This window comes from Abrus precatorius, unplaced genomic scaffold (genome assembly GCF_003935025.1).
Source record: "Abrus precatorius isolate BTA unplaced genomic scaffold, Abrus_2018 Scaffold10, whole genome shotgun sequence".
Classification (NCBI taxonomy): domain Eukaryota; kingdom Viridiplantae; phylum Streptophyta; class Magnoliopsida; order Fabales; family Fabaceae; genus Abrus; species Abrus precatorius.
This window is the reverse complement of record NW_020874292.1, coordinates 8,822,440-8,837,166: the sequence shown is the minus strand read 5'-3', so window position 1 is coordinate 8,837,166 and position 14,727 is coordinate 8,822,440. Positions and strand designations below refer to the sequence as shown.

Below are 14,727 nucleotides of genomic sequence, written 5' to 3'. Positions count from 1 at the left end.
CATGAGAGCAAGCACCTCTACACCTCTTCCTCCTCCTCCACCAGCTTCAACACCACCAATCTTCAGCTCCATGCGTCATTCCTCCTCTGACTCCTCCTCTATTGGTGGCGATACTTTTTCAGAAGATGATCACACCGATTATTAGTGATATATAATGTTATTTTATTTTTTATATTATTTTTCTAGATGTTTACTTCTTCCTTTGTAATGAAATTTTAATTTTATATTTTATAGATAACTTTTAATTTTAAATATATAATTTTGCAGTTTTTATTATGTTTATAAATTGTGATAATTAGGAACAGTGAGAAATAATTAAGTTTATAAAAAAATGAAACAATTTTTTAAAAATTTCATAAATGAATTACAGATGAATTTTTTCGTCTGTAATTTATAGATGGATTTTTTTGTCTGTAAAAAATCTGTCTGTAATGCTAAAATTCGTCTGTAATAGTGAAAAAATATGTCTGTAAATCCGTCTATATTTTCAAGTTTTCTAGTAGTGAATAAAAATTTATGATAATGTGGTCATATGGGTCTTATCTTAAATGTTGAACATTTTTGGTTTACCTAAGGGATTATGAGATTAAAAGTCGTCTTAGAACCAATTACCAAGGCATTGGAATTGGATAATTTAGACAATCTGACCATTAGATTGACTATATTTTGAGTTACAAGTATATTTTAAGCAAGGGGAAAGGGATAAGGAATTTTAAACTCAACCCATTTATTAATCTTTGCAAAAACTCATTTTCTCTACTTGAGTTATTTACATTCTGCAGTCCTGTTAATTATTTTCTGTATTAAGTTTTACTTTTGTCCATTTATTAATTGTAATTTCAGCACCTTTATTTTCAATTTTACAATTCTGCTGTGTTTAATTTTGTACTACTATATATACCCTATTTTTGGTGACCCAACTAGTAATATTCTTATGGTTTGATACTTAACATTTATCCTTGTGGACGATAATATTTTGTAACTTCAACGATTTGGTGTTACATTTCTACCATGCTAAAGATTGTAAAGTGATAAGTTCATATTTTGATATATTTTAAAACTTATATTTATACACTTAAACTCTATTTTATATATATTTACATTACTTATGTTATTAATTGTTACAATTTGGTTGGAAGTTGTTATTAGTGCATTATGGAGATATTTTGGATAAAAATTAGATATTTTTAGTTCTTGGCAATGTTATGTGAATCTGAGTTTGAATTAAAATTTAAAATTTAAACTTAGATAAAGATTTAAAGTAGTTTCAAGTTAAGATTCTGATTGTGGATAAAATTGATTTGAAAAGATAGAGCTCAACTAGTTAAAAACTCAAGGCACAATCTATATAAAGAGGCTTTATGCTCCACATTTGACACCTCCACTTCTCTACACATCTTCTTCTCCTTTTTAGTTCTACCCAAACTCATTTTTTAGAGTCATTGGAGACCATTGGCAAGGACAACAAGCTTCTCCTTGGAGTCTAAGCAAGTGATTGAGTACTCCTTCAGGAGAATGAGAACTTTCTTTATCTACTACCTTTCTGAGTTTCTTTTGTTTGAGTTTTTCTTTGTGGTTATGAGTTTATTTATCACGTTTTTCTAAGTTTATTTTGTTATGAGTAACTAAATCTATAACTAGGACTATGACAGATCCTACTACAAATTTTATGTAATTTTTACTTTAATGTTGGTATTGGTTTTTCTTTAATATATAGTTTTATTGTATTTGATTATATTGTGTATGTTAAGATTTGATCACCCTCAGCATTCCATAGTTAGTTGCATTGTAGGCGATCGTACCATGTGTAATTAACGAAACTATAGGATAAAACAAGATAAAGGACTAGGTTAATCACACTTAATTTCTTTCTTTTAGTCGTTATTGAATTAACAAACTCATATGATCTTCATGCTTTCTCGGCCAATTACCTTGCATGATCATTGAGAATGTTTGTTCAGGAAAAAAAATATTGACATTGCATAATCATTAGGTGTTAATAGGACTAATTATGAGTGGTTAGCAAATATTTGAATACCAATATTAGGATTAAATTAAATAGAACATAAAGAAGTATAGTAGGTGAACCCATAAGTCTTAGGCTCATCTCATCTGATCTCTCTTATATATTCTATTACTGTTCTTTTAATTTATTGTTAAAATTAAGCTCTTTCTTTATCCGTTACAATCATGTTATGTTTAAACAATCAAATTAAGTTATTCTTGATACTTAAAAATAATTTATGTAAGACGATAACTTAGAAACTCTTAATTCGAAAACCCTTTATTACTTTTTCATAGGTACACTTACCTATGAACATGAAGATCCCTATGGAGATTTTTTTTACCCCTTATAGCATCCACTATTGTCTCCTACTCTGTATATCTACATTTTATTATAATATGGCACATAGCCGGCCTTTGTCAACAACTAACATCCACTTCCATTTGCCTAAAAGGCTTAAGTTAAAATATTCCAAATTTTGTACACCAAGACTACCAATTGATTTTGCAATTTGAAAAACATATAAAATTCTAAGAAAATCTTTTGCCTCATTTGTCTTAATAAGATTAATCTTATAGAAATTAGCCTTTAACCCAAAGCACTCAAAACTTCTAAGAATAGTTATTACCGTTGCTTCTCCAATCAATAATAAGTTATCATCAATCTATTGTAAATAAGAGATTAATACATCACTACCAACTTTGAATTCATTAAACTTTCCTATATCAAGAGTTTTACTCTTCTAGCAAGGTGTGCTTGGCCAAAAACCCAAAACAAACACATCATGTTTCTCCTTAATTACTAAGTTGTACTTTGTAGGAAGCTTATAGAGTTTTACTTGTCAAGAACAAGCCAAGAGTTTGATTGGGACATCACTAATCCTAAACATCACGATGAAAGAATTGTTAAGGAAATAAAGATTGCAAGAGTTTCATTACTTGAACCACTGAAAAATAATATCATATCTTACTTTTTATCTTTCTTGTATACATACATTTTAAAAATACATTTGAATATCACCAAAGAACAACTAAAAGTGTCCGCTCTAGGTGTTCAATAAACATTATGAAATCTCGTTGTTGATAGATCATGTACAACAAAAACTTTATTTGCAATAACATTCTATTTTGTGTTAAAAAATTCCATTTCCATGCCACTTGTTATTTGCACCGTGGTTTAGTAGATTGCTAAGCTAATCAAAGGATAAGAAATTATTAACTAAATCCTTTTCCCTTGCAATAAGGTACTTCTTGTACTCTTTAGTTTAATAAATTTTGTATAGTTGTTGGAAACAAATAAATAAATTTCTCCATTTAAAACAACTTTCCCATCGACCAGCCAACTATTTTTCCATTTCTGAAACTATATCATTCTTATTTCCATATGTGAAATACATATCCCCCCTCTTAATTTTTTGTGAAATCATTTTGATAAAATTAATTTTAAAAAATTTAAAAACGGTACTCAGGGTTAAGACATGTTTTAAAGTTTAAAGAACAGCTCTATATATATTTACAAATTATCCACCAATGAGATTTTACATTGGCACTAGACTTCGATTCTTATTGACTACACCAATTTGTTGGCTAAATTCATGAGTTAATACATATACAAACCAACGTAAAGTAAAAGCATGTAATATTTATATTATCTTCGGCAAAAGAAGGCACAGGCGGCATACAGACTTCCTTGGAATTCACTTCGTTTACATGCTTATGCATTCTTTGACATGACACATATCTTAGGACACCCAGAAATTAATAAACTACAGCTGCAGATATATGAAGTACGGACATTCATTTAAATAAATATGTGATGTTTCATGTCTACCTATCAGACATGGTAATCCAGCTGAACATCTTTAGCTTTCAAAGGCTCAGTATACTCTCCTTCATACACGTCAAGGAGATCTGACAAAGTAGACTTGTCAATAATCTCGTGGTGGGAGGATTTGCAAACAAAATAAAGCACTGTTTGGATTACAAGCATCAACAAGAGCAAATGAGACAACAGCAAGAAACATAGAACCCCACACACTGTTCTATCCATTGTACCTAAATTAAACAGCTTCCCTCCATTCTCGACCACCATCATGAACACAAATTGTATCAAAAAGAACAGAAGGTAGAACTTCAAAACGATGATTATGGACAAACCCATATTTCCCTTTATCAGTGCCTTACTCTTCATCATGGCTTCAAACCCGTACGAGTCTTCTAACACAGGCACAACACTAGCTAATAGCCAAACCACGGTAAGGTACACAGTCCCAATTAAATATAAAATCGCAATGACCACAAAAATTGCACCCCCACCACCTTTTACTCCAATTGTAAGTGCCCATATGACTAGAACTATCACTGCAAAAACGTTGTAAACGAGAATAGCAACGATGGTGCACAAAAAAGTGATCATAAGTCTCTTCCAAACCTTAGGGACAACACTTATGACCTTACTGAAGGTTACTTCTTTGCCAGTGTAGATAGAAGCAACGGTGAAAACCACAGCAGAGGTGGAGAGAAGGGAGAAGATAAGGACGAAAAAAAGTAAAAGAGTTTGAACAGAAAGAAAATGGCCCAATCGGAGGATATCGTGTGAATGAGCTTTTGGTATTGGGGTGTGTCACGTGGGGTTTGGGTTAAATTCTTGGAGTCATCTAAAATCATCTCGAAGATGACCTCGGAGAGTTGGATATGAATGAAGAAGATGAAGGAGAGAGGGAGGATTAGGGTTAAGGTGATCTGGCTGAAGATCTTTCTCCATGAAAATATGATCTTGTATGATTCTTTGTAGATACCAAAGAGACCAAGACGATGCATATTTTCTTGCTGTGTGTCCATTGTTATGTTTTAGTTTCTTCAGTGGTTTAGAGTGGTGGGATGGGGAAGGATTTAGGGACGAGTGTCTTTCAGGTTCAAAGGTGACTTTTATAATGGAAAGAGATCAATCAGCATGCCCAACAGCTATACTAAATGATTTACCAAGGAAAACTCGGTTGTACTTTACCATGATCCACCAAGATTTCTAATTCACAAGGTGAGATGTATATGTTAAAAAAATTGAAATAAAAAATAAAAATATAAAAATAAATATAATATGTGATTATAATTAGATTGGCTAAGTGTTAAAATAGGTCATTTGATTTGATTTGGATTGGCTAAGGTAAAGTTTGGGAGACTTTATTACATTAGGCCAGAAAATCTTATTTTTATTGGAGCGGTAAAATAAAAGTCTAAATCTAAGTGAACTTATATTTTGTAAATAAATTGGATTAACTTAAATTCAATAAAAGAAAAATTATACAAAATTGGATTGACGTGACGTTAACGTTTTATGGGGGCGAAGATTACGAGCAAGTGCAAGAATATTGCTGAGCGCTGGTTCGTACATCAGACTAAGGGCTTGTCACATCCTTCCTTTTACTAAACCTTCTCAGACTATTTCTTCGGTTTCATCGAAAGGACAGGGACTGGGCTTTTTCTAAAAACAAAAAACTAGGATAATTTAAAAATATATATATACATAAATTTTGATTATTTAAACAAATAAATTTTTGTTAGTTAAGAAGAAAAATATTCATTCCATTAATGTTATAAAATTATAATTAACAAATAATTTTTTAATCAACTATTATTATTAGTAGTAGTAGTATAACGGTCCATTAAACTTAGTTTTAGGCTTTATTTGGATAAAAAAGTGAAATAAGGAAGAAAAAATTTAAAAAATAAATAAAAATTTAAAGTAAAAAAAAATATTATGTTTAGATAAATTAAAATAATTTAAAAAAGTATAGTATTTATTGTTATATATGTGTTGAATTAAATAATATTTTGTGATTTTAAAAAAATACCATATAAGATCGTACTGTGCGTCCTTAGACACATTAAATTTTTTAAAAAAATTTAATTATGAAAATATCTGAAAATAATCATTATTTATTATAATTAAAGAAAATAGTAATATTTATTTGTTATAAATAGAATTAGAGGATAAAACCTTTATGTAATAATTAAATATTGCAATTTTCTCTTCCAATAATTAAATATTAAATTATTAAATCTTCTCATGATGATTGACTCTAATTATTTTATTTTTAAGAAATTTAAATAATAAATAAGTATATTTTATAATCTTGTAAATAATATTTTAAAAAGTCTCTGTTCCTTTTGAACAATTTAATTGGAAATGTTATAAACACTATTTAAAATTTCCTTTTTAAATTTAATGTTAATGTATTGATAATATAAAAATTTTAATATGATAATTTATAATTAGATAATACTATATAAAAAAAATTGTTGCAAATACATTCTAATTAAATTCTTGTGCCTATGCATTTGCCCGTGGCTTATTGCATGAAAGCTAGAATAATTAATTTCACGTTAACCTTAAATCAAATTGAACCTATTATAGCTACCTTAATTATCAAATTTATCTTTTTCAACTCAAGTTATATGAGAGGATTCATTCCTAAGGAAGGATGTCGCACAAGAAATCTTTATATATTATTTCTGGACCTGGAATTTTGTAGGTATCGGCTTAACATGTGTTCTAAAAAGTTTGAATATTATGTATCTTTGTATTAAGATTTTTGGGTTAAACAAGTTTTCTTTGATTTATTTTATTGGTTTTAGTATTTTCGATTAATTTTACAACTTATAATTTATTATTTTATTGATGATTATTAAGTGTAAATTAAGTAAAAAAATTTCAACCAAATATAATTAAATTTATACTCGTGTGAAAAGATCAATATATATATATATATATATATATATATATATTTTGATTGAAGACTCTTTTAATGTATTTATTTTTAAAGTGAATAAATAAGATACGAAAGGAGGATGTCGCACAAGAAATGTGTATAACCTTAAGTGAATGAATAGGATACCAACAGAGTTTGGTGTATATAATTAGTAGATAGGTAGATTTCTTAAGTATACTAATATTGATTCGATTTCTTACTGTGTATGAAAATGACATTATTAGAAAAGGTTATACACATTTCAACTCTCTCTCCCCCTAAAAGAAATAATATTTGGTTCTTAATTGAAGGATTGAATAAAAGATACTCTTAAAAAAAATTGATAAATTTATCCTTATTTTAATTTAAAATACATGATAATATTAGCTCATCAAAATATTAGATGCATGTAATATATATTATTTACGTGCACAATATAAAAATAAACTTGTTATAAAAATGTTTTTCCTTTATCTTATTACTTTTTATTCACTTATCATTTAAAAAACAATGATATAACGACAAGACTAGCGACAATATTGTTAATTTAAACACAAAACTTCCAACAAAGTCACTACTAAAGAGTTGACTGTAAAATTAATCAAATTTTTGGTCCTTTCATATGACTACCACATTATCTATGTCTCCTCAGACTTGGCAAGAGTATTGAAAGTTTAAAACAAACACTAATACACCATGATAATATCTTTACTTGAAAACAACTTAGTTTGAAATTTCAAACTCGTATAAAGCTAGTACTGGGTTCGGGTTGTCAAACTTGTTCAAGCCTTATTGATTACACCTGAAAAATTAGCAACACAAAACACACGACATACCCAAACAGTTTATTATAGTATCTATTCTCTTAGTTAGTTAGTTAGATTATGGCAGCGCATATATTTAGTTATTATGCTTTTAAAGAGATGACCATACGAAAATATAAATAATGTATGTTTGCCTAGATTTTCTTTTTCTTGTTGGAGAGGCCAAGTTGCTGCCACGTTCCAGATTTAAATTAATTTGTTGACCACCATTCTCTCTTCGTTTCTTTGGTTAATTAGTTAATTTGACATAGTCATAGACGATATTTCCTAGTTGTTTTAAATGTAATTGCTTCGGCATGGAACGATGGAAGCTTCAGAATTCAGATCAGGATTTTATCAAATGTTCAAATCTCTTATCTTTAGCACATGCGATGAACTTTTCCTCTGTCTAACATAAAAAAAGTCATTTCTTCAACTTCTCTGCAAACCACGCTCACATGGATACAACCTACTCAAATACCACAAATTATAATTGCGACCTGTTTTTAATTAATACACAGGGATATGCTATATATATATCCAAGAATTAAATAAACTATCATTCAATCACCAATTATTATTTGTAATAATTAATATAAAAATTATATCTATAACATTTTAATTAGTTGATTATATAAAAATATTTATATTGACAATGCATTAAAATTGAATTAAACTAAAACATATTTGTCAAACCTTTTAAATTTCTGCATACTTTCCTAAACTTTATAGTGAGTTTATATATATATATATATTTTTTTTTGAATTCACATAATCTATTAATCAATATAAAACAAAAGTTTATTATTTATGTATTACTAGCTAAATTAAGCTTGCCTCAAACGCCCAAAATTAGAGTGGGACAGCATTTATCATATGTTAATTAAACTTCGATGACTAATTATTAATTGAAAGAGATTAGCTGATACTTTTATTTAAAAAGGAGTGTTAATTTATGACAGATTGCAGTAATATGTGGTATTTGAGTAGGTTGTATCCATGTCAGCGTGCAGAGAAGTATTCAAACTGGCACAAACAAAATCTCCAAGAATTTATTAGAATCTTGGCAAAAAAGGAAAGCTAGCTAGCTGTAGGCTGCAGATAATCTTCTGAATTCATCACTCATACATGTCAGCTTGATTTACTTTCAGTACACACATACAACGATATATCTTATGACACCAAGAAATTAACTATATACGCTTCCCAATTTAGAGAAAAGATGCTTAATATAATCTATCTATCTATCACTATCAAACTTGGTACTGCTCCAGCTGAACATCTTTAGCCTTCAACGGTTCATACTCTCCATGATAAACTTCCAAGTGATCTGACAAAGCAGATTTGTCAATATTTTGATGGTGGTAGGACTTGCAAACAAAATAAAGCACAGTTTGGATAACAAGTTGGAACAAGTACAATTGAGAGAACAGCACCAAACACAGTATCCCATAAATTGTTCTATCCACAGACCCCAAGCTCCATCCTTGTACCACCATTTTCTTGAACAAAAACTGTATCAACCCAAACCAAACTGTGAGCTTGAAAAATATGAGTATGGACAAACCCATCTTCCCCCTTATCAACTCATTGCTCTTCACCATGGCTTGAACCCCATAAGAGTCTTCCAACACAGTCACAACACTAGCCAATTGCCAAACCACCGTAAAGTACACAAACCCTGCCAAGTATACAACCACCAAGGCCACTAAAACCGCAATTCCACTACTGTTCCCTCCAAATATCAGTGCCCATATGATGAAAACAAGCAGTGACATAACGTTGTAGGCAAAAAGGGCAACGAAACTGCACAAAAAGGTGACCATGAGTCTCTTCCATACCTTGGGAACAACGCTCATGACCTTGGTGAAAGTGACATCTCTTGCAGTGTAAATGGAAGCGACGGTGTAGACCACTGCGGAGGTGGAGAGGAGGGAGAAGATAAGGAGAAGAGTGAAGTAAAAGAGCTTGAAGAGGAAGAACGTGGCCCATTCAGAAGAGATAATGTCTGAGAGCTTTCGGTATTGGGGTGTGCCTTGTGGGGTTTCCATCATTTGCTGTGTGTTGTGCATGATCTTGCCGAATAGGATGTTGGATACTTCTATGTGGATGAGGAATATGAAGGAGAGAGGGAGGATGAGAGTTAAGGTGATCTTGTTGAAGATCTTGCTCCATGCAGCTATGATCTTGTAGGATTCTTTCAAGACACCAAAGAATCCTAGAAACTGCATCTCTTCTTGTTCTCTGTCCATGGCTTTTGTTTTTCTTCAATGGAGTTTTTTGGTATGGTGTGGTGGCGGCGAGGGAAGATATGGGTTGAGAATATATGAGGAAGAAGAAGGAGACTTTATGGCAATTGCAAGAGAATAAGCCAAAGCCTGGAATTTTGACTCGGTTTTCTTCTATATCCCCAAACTACCCTTAATTTTTTTAATGAACGCATGCTATTCAAAAACTGAAGTCAATGGTTATTTTCATTATATAAATAAAAAGAAACAAGCGTGGTTTCTGCTTCTCAATTTACAAAGGCAATAAATAAGTTTGTAGTAAAAAGTTTTCTAGAAGTTTGATGATAAATAAGGATCTTTTAGACATGTACAAATTTGTAATTAAAAAGTTATTTTCTACTTACTTTTAAAGTGATTAAAAGTATTGGATAAAATATATTACATACCCTTGAATGAGAGTCTTACTTGGACGGCTGGACCCATTTTAAAAAATTAATGATTAATGCATGTTAAAAAATACTGGTTAATAAATATTTATTGAGTGTTATAAAAAATATATATTGAATGTTTTTAGTTACTGAAAAATTAAATGTTTTTACTTTTATAAAATGTTAATTAGAATAGATTAACAGTTATTTTTCAGTATTACATTATTGTTTAGTCTTACAATAGCATTAATAGACGTCTTAACCCGTGTGCAAATTTAGCTTAATGGAATAAGGTTATTTGTTTATCTACGGAGGTTGTTCAACGGAAAGACATGTCTGTAGAGAAGCAGCATGTCTGCAGATAAACTTTTACTCATAAGGACAAAATCATCTTTAATGCAAGAATTTTATTTTATCAACTTAAATATGTAATAATATTCTTAGAAACTTAAATTAATATTTTTCTCTTCGTCCTTTTTCTCAAATAAAACAATGCATAATGGTATGAATGGAGCGAAAAAAGGAATATACAACTGAAGAAAAAAAAAGTTGAGTGAGCTTTGACAGAAGAATGGCATCTTGGTAATTGTGGTGAAGGGGATGGAGTTTCCAGGAAAACAAAAAGCTGGATATTGTCGAGAAAGGACGGCGAAGACCAAGTTATGGTAATTTTATATTATGTGGTGACCAAGTTGTTGTATAATAACGTTAACGTTACGCACTAAGCCGAGGCGAAGACTAAAAATAAGAATGAATCTGAATAGATGTTCTTTGTTCCTTTGTAATATTCAACTGAAACTTTCTTTGGTCTCCCTCACCTCAATTACCTCGAAACCTACAGCATTTCCTTTTTAAAGATTTTCTCTATTCCTACAATAAATTTATGCAATATTTTATATAACATTCTTTTTTTATTTATGAGTTTAATTTTACTATATTATCAGTATAATTTTTTTACACTATTAACTCATTAGAATATATCATAGATTTTATTTTATATTAATTATTGCAAAAATTAATAATTCTTACTCATTTAATAATTTATAATTAGATAATAATATATGTTTTTTACACTAATAGTGTATTTAAATTAATTTCTTACTTTTTGTATAAAATTTTGTACTAATAAAATTCCTCTTAAGTATATTTTATGGTACAATTTCCTAAAAATTATTTTATTTTTTTAACAAGTTTGTTATGAAAAGATTCGTACTTAAAAATATATAACTATTATAAATATTATTAAACGTATTTTTATTGTTTTCTTTTTAAAAAGCAAACCGATTCTAGACTCTGGCATATTAGTCCTAGGTTCGACAATCAAATAAAATATTGTCTTTTTGCTAAAAATGTTATCTTCTCTGAAGCCAAGTTTTCATACTCTTTGTATATAATTTTTTTTTTATTTAAGACTAAGGCCAAGTTTTCTAACAATAAATAAAGGTTTGATTTATTTTTAATTTTTATAGATATTACTAATTTTATTGTTAGTGTTCTAATTTGTTATTAATTTTAATTTTATAAATTTTAGATTTTTTAAGATAATCACTATCATCACATAATATATTAAGTGGCATAACATATATCTCAACATGTCATAATAGTAATTTTTTATGCCACGAGGTAATACATGTCTAAATGTATTTATGAGCATCAAAACTAATAAATTAAATCTTTTAACAAAAATAATAATAAATTAATTTGAATAATTCAAATTAAATTTAATCATCTTTTATAAAAATTTAAAATACATTTCACTTATAAATTTAATCAAGTTCAAGTTTCAACAATAACTATGTTAAATAATTAAAAAATAATTTTATCGCTCATTGATAAAATTATTTCTGATAAAAAATACATACGGTCTAAAAAATTTAGATTATTAATTTTGTTAATCTGAAATTTTAAAATTAATTTTAAGCAAATATTAATTTTTATTAAAAATAATTATTTTTACATATTCTCAAAGTAATAAATATTTATTCTTTTATAACATATTAATATTTTAGTTTTTTATCATCAGCCTTAAAAATTGATAATAACATTTTCTTGTATTATTTATAAAAAAATTCATATAACACTTTTAATAATACTATTTTTTCTCAATTTTCTCGATTATATCAACCATCTGAATTATGTTCTCTCTCTCTCTCTCTCTCTCTCTCTCTATATATATATATATATATATATATATATATATATATAATCACCTGAATTGAAGTACTTTTGTTATGTGGTTGTACGTCACCTTTTGTTGAGACAGTTTTTATGCAGTGTTGACTTTCAATGGGAACTCTAGATGATTGTTGTTGTTATTGGTCATATGGAATTTTCAAGATTAGTTACAATTTTTGGTTCTAAGTTTTTATTTCTTAAGGATATATATATTGGTTCTGAAATTGAAGATGACGATGGTTGGTCATTGAATAGCTCAAAAATGGATATGGGCCAGCAATACAAATAGTCTAGGAAAGGAGCTATTTCAGAGCAACTCAATATTGTTCGACCACGACCAAAACCCCAATAATTTCTATAAGATCAACTAATTACATAATTGTACTATATTCCCTTTAAAACTATTCTTTTTTGTCTTGTATTTTGTAGAGATAAACAATATCTGTATACAGTAGAATTTTTTTCTCCTAGTCAAACTATTATTCAATCAAAGTATAAAAGAAACCTTCGAAAAACTAAAAATAAATACCAGCCTATAAAATAGTGTCAACCCAATTGTATGAGGCCTTGCGGTGTCTTTTCTTTTTCGGCCTTGGCCCGCCAAAAAAGATTATTGTATAGCCATTGGTACGGATCCTACTTGTCATAATCTCTTAACCCGGCCCAAAAAGAAAAACAATGTTTATGTATTTAATTAATCATCTTGTACATTTGCATGCACTATATGTTTAGGAGAACGTTCATAAAATTACTTTGAGGTGAACTTGATTTTATAAAATTAATTTTCATTTAAAGTGAGTTTAAGTGTTTTGTGATTAGAAACTTTCATATTAAAAATAAGTTTGCATTAAGTGAAATTCTCAATTCAATACGAAGTTAGATGAGGGCTGATTATACTAGAATCACGCTTAAGTGCATTTTATTTCCAACATCTTTATTGGCTTTGGTAGTAGCAAATGTAAAACAAAACACACTCTAAATTAGTAGAAGCAAGCAAATACTGTAAAAATGAAAAGCAAGCAAGTAGTTAACATAACAAAATCGTATGGAACTCATTTAAAATATCAAATATTTAGTTATTTTAATTAGTTTAGTGCATTAACTAAAAATAATTAGTGTATAAATCAAGGTTCAATCTGATTCGGACCTATCTAGAACATGGCAGAGTAAAATATTAATTTACCGTCAGCAATTCAGAGTGCTAATGATCATTCCTTTCGAAACAAGAAACTACTACAAAGTAAAGATGAATATTTGGACTACATATTGTGATTTCTGATGTCACTCAATTATGATCCGTGAGTGGTTCATTTTTCTTGGGACAAATTCAAACCATACTTTTTCACCCACGTGGTGGATACCTGGCTAAAGGGTAGATATAATCCTGTGTTGAGTTGCCATGTAAACAAACAAAACACTTGGGAGTTATAATAGCCGTCGATATAAGCATAATTAAACTCCTAAGAGCCGTAATCTTTAGAAAGTGGAGCAATGTAGGAAATTAATTTATCAAAATACAACCACACATTGTAACACGGACACACATCCGTGACCATTGGACCATCATCAAACACTCCCTACACAAACATACCAAACATTAACCGACAAAGCCAGCTCACTCCTCTCACTCGCTTCACAAAATTATTATATGATTAATATTGCAGTCCATTTAAGAAATTAAGTACATACATGATCACACCTATAACATCTACTAATTAATGCTGTTATACCCTTAGCTAATTGACCATTAACGTCGTTATTATAACTTTTGTAACTTCAATAAAGCACTATGTCACACTGCATTGAGGGCAATCTTCATCCCAGATTCACAGTGACCAGGAAAGTTGCATATGAAGTAGTTCTGCCCTCTTGCAAGCTTTATTTGGTCCTTCCCTGAACTGAACACTCGAGCATTCCCTGGTGCCCTGCAATCGGTGTATCCACTTCTGTCCACAGCAACCACATTGTGGGTGGTTGAGTCGTAGTTGAAGACTGCAAAAATTACAACATTGCATAGTTAGTAACAAGTTTGTTTTAATTCCTTAACAACTTGAAGAAAACTAAGAGAGTGCCATATGTTAAACTTACTTAGCACATCACCAGCTCTGAACCTTTTTCCCCTGGGCCAAGAATTAGTGTTGAAGGTCCATCCCCCAGATCCTCCAACGGTGTAAGTAGCTGCATTAGCATGTTCCACCAGAAGCAACAGGCACAGTAGTGAAATCACAGTGAGCATAGCCATGGGTGAAGATGCACTACCTCTTCCCTGAGACATTCTCCGAATGTGGAACTTGGCTATAATTAGCTAGTAGGTAGAGAATTTAGTGAAATTGGTTGTGTT

The 14,727-nt window shown here is 29.7% G+C and overlaps 2 protein-coding genes and 1 pseudogene across 2 annotated transcripts; all 3 read right to left on the bottom strand.

The window, feature by feature from the left end:
* Nucleotides 1-3,838: 3,838 nt before the first annotated feature.
* Nucleotides 3,839-4,845, bottom strand: LOC113853205 (annotated as a pseudogene).
* A 3,963-nt stretch (nucleotides 4,846-8,808) lies between these two features.
* LOC113853153 lies at nucleotides 8,809-9,831 on the bottom strand. Its single transcript, XM_027483631.1, has one exon. The coding sequence runs from the start codon at nucleotides 9,805-9,807 to the stop codon at nucleotides 8,809-8,811; it is 999 nt and encodes a 332-aa protein (XP_027339432.1). The 5' UTR covers nucleotides 9,808-9,831.
* A 4,103-nt stretch (nucleotides 9,832-13,934) lies between these two features.
* Nucleotides 13,935-14,727, bottom strand: LOC113852603 (basic blue protein-like). Its single transcript, XM_027482918.1, has 2 exons — nucleotides 14,475-14,727; nucleotides 13,935-14,378 (listed from the first exon to the last, which is right to left on the bottom strand). The coding sequence occupies exons 1-2, from the start codon at nucleotides 14,659-14,661 to the stop codon at nucleotides 14,179-14,181; spliced, it is 387 nt and encodes a 128-aa protein (XP_027338719.1). The 5' UTR covers nucleotides 14,662-14,727; the 3' UTR covers nucleotides 13,935-14,178.

Coding starts and splice junctions, on each gene's coding strand:
- LOC113853153 (XM_027483631.1), bottom strand. CDS start 9,807: ATGGACAGAGAACAAGAAGAGATGCAGTTTCTAGGATTCTTTGGTGTC.
- LOC113852603 (XM_027482918.1), bottom strand. CDS start 14,661: ATGTCTCAGGGAAGAGGTAGTGCATCTTCACCCATGGCTATGCTCACT. Junction 14,379..14,474: donor CAGAGCTGGTGATGTGCTAA/GTAAGTTTAACA, acceptor TAATTTTTGCAG/TCTTCAACTACGACTCAACC.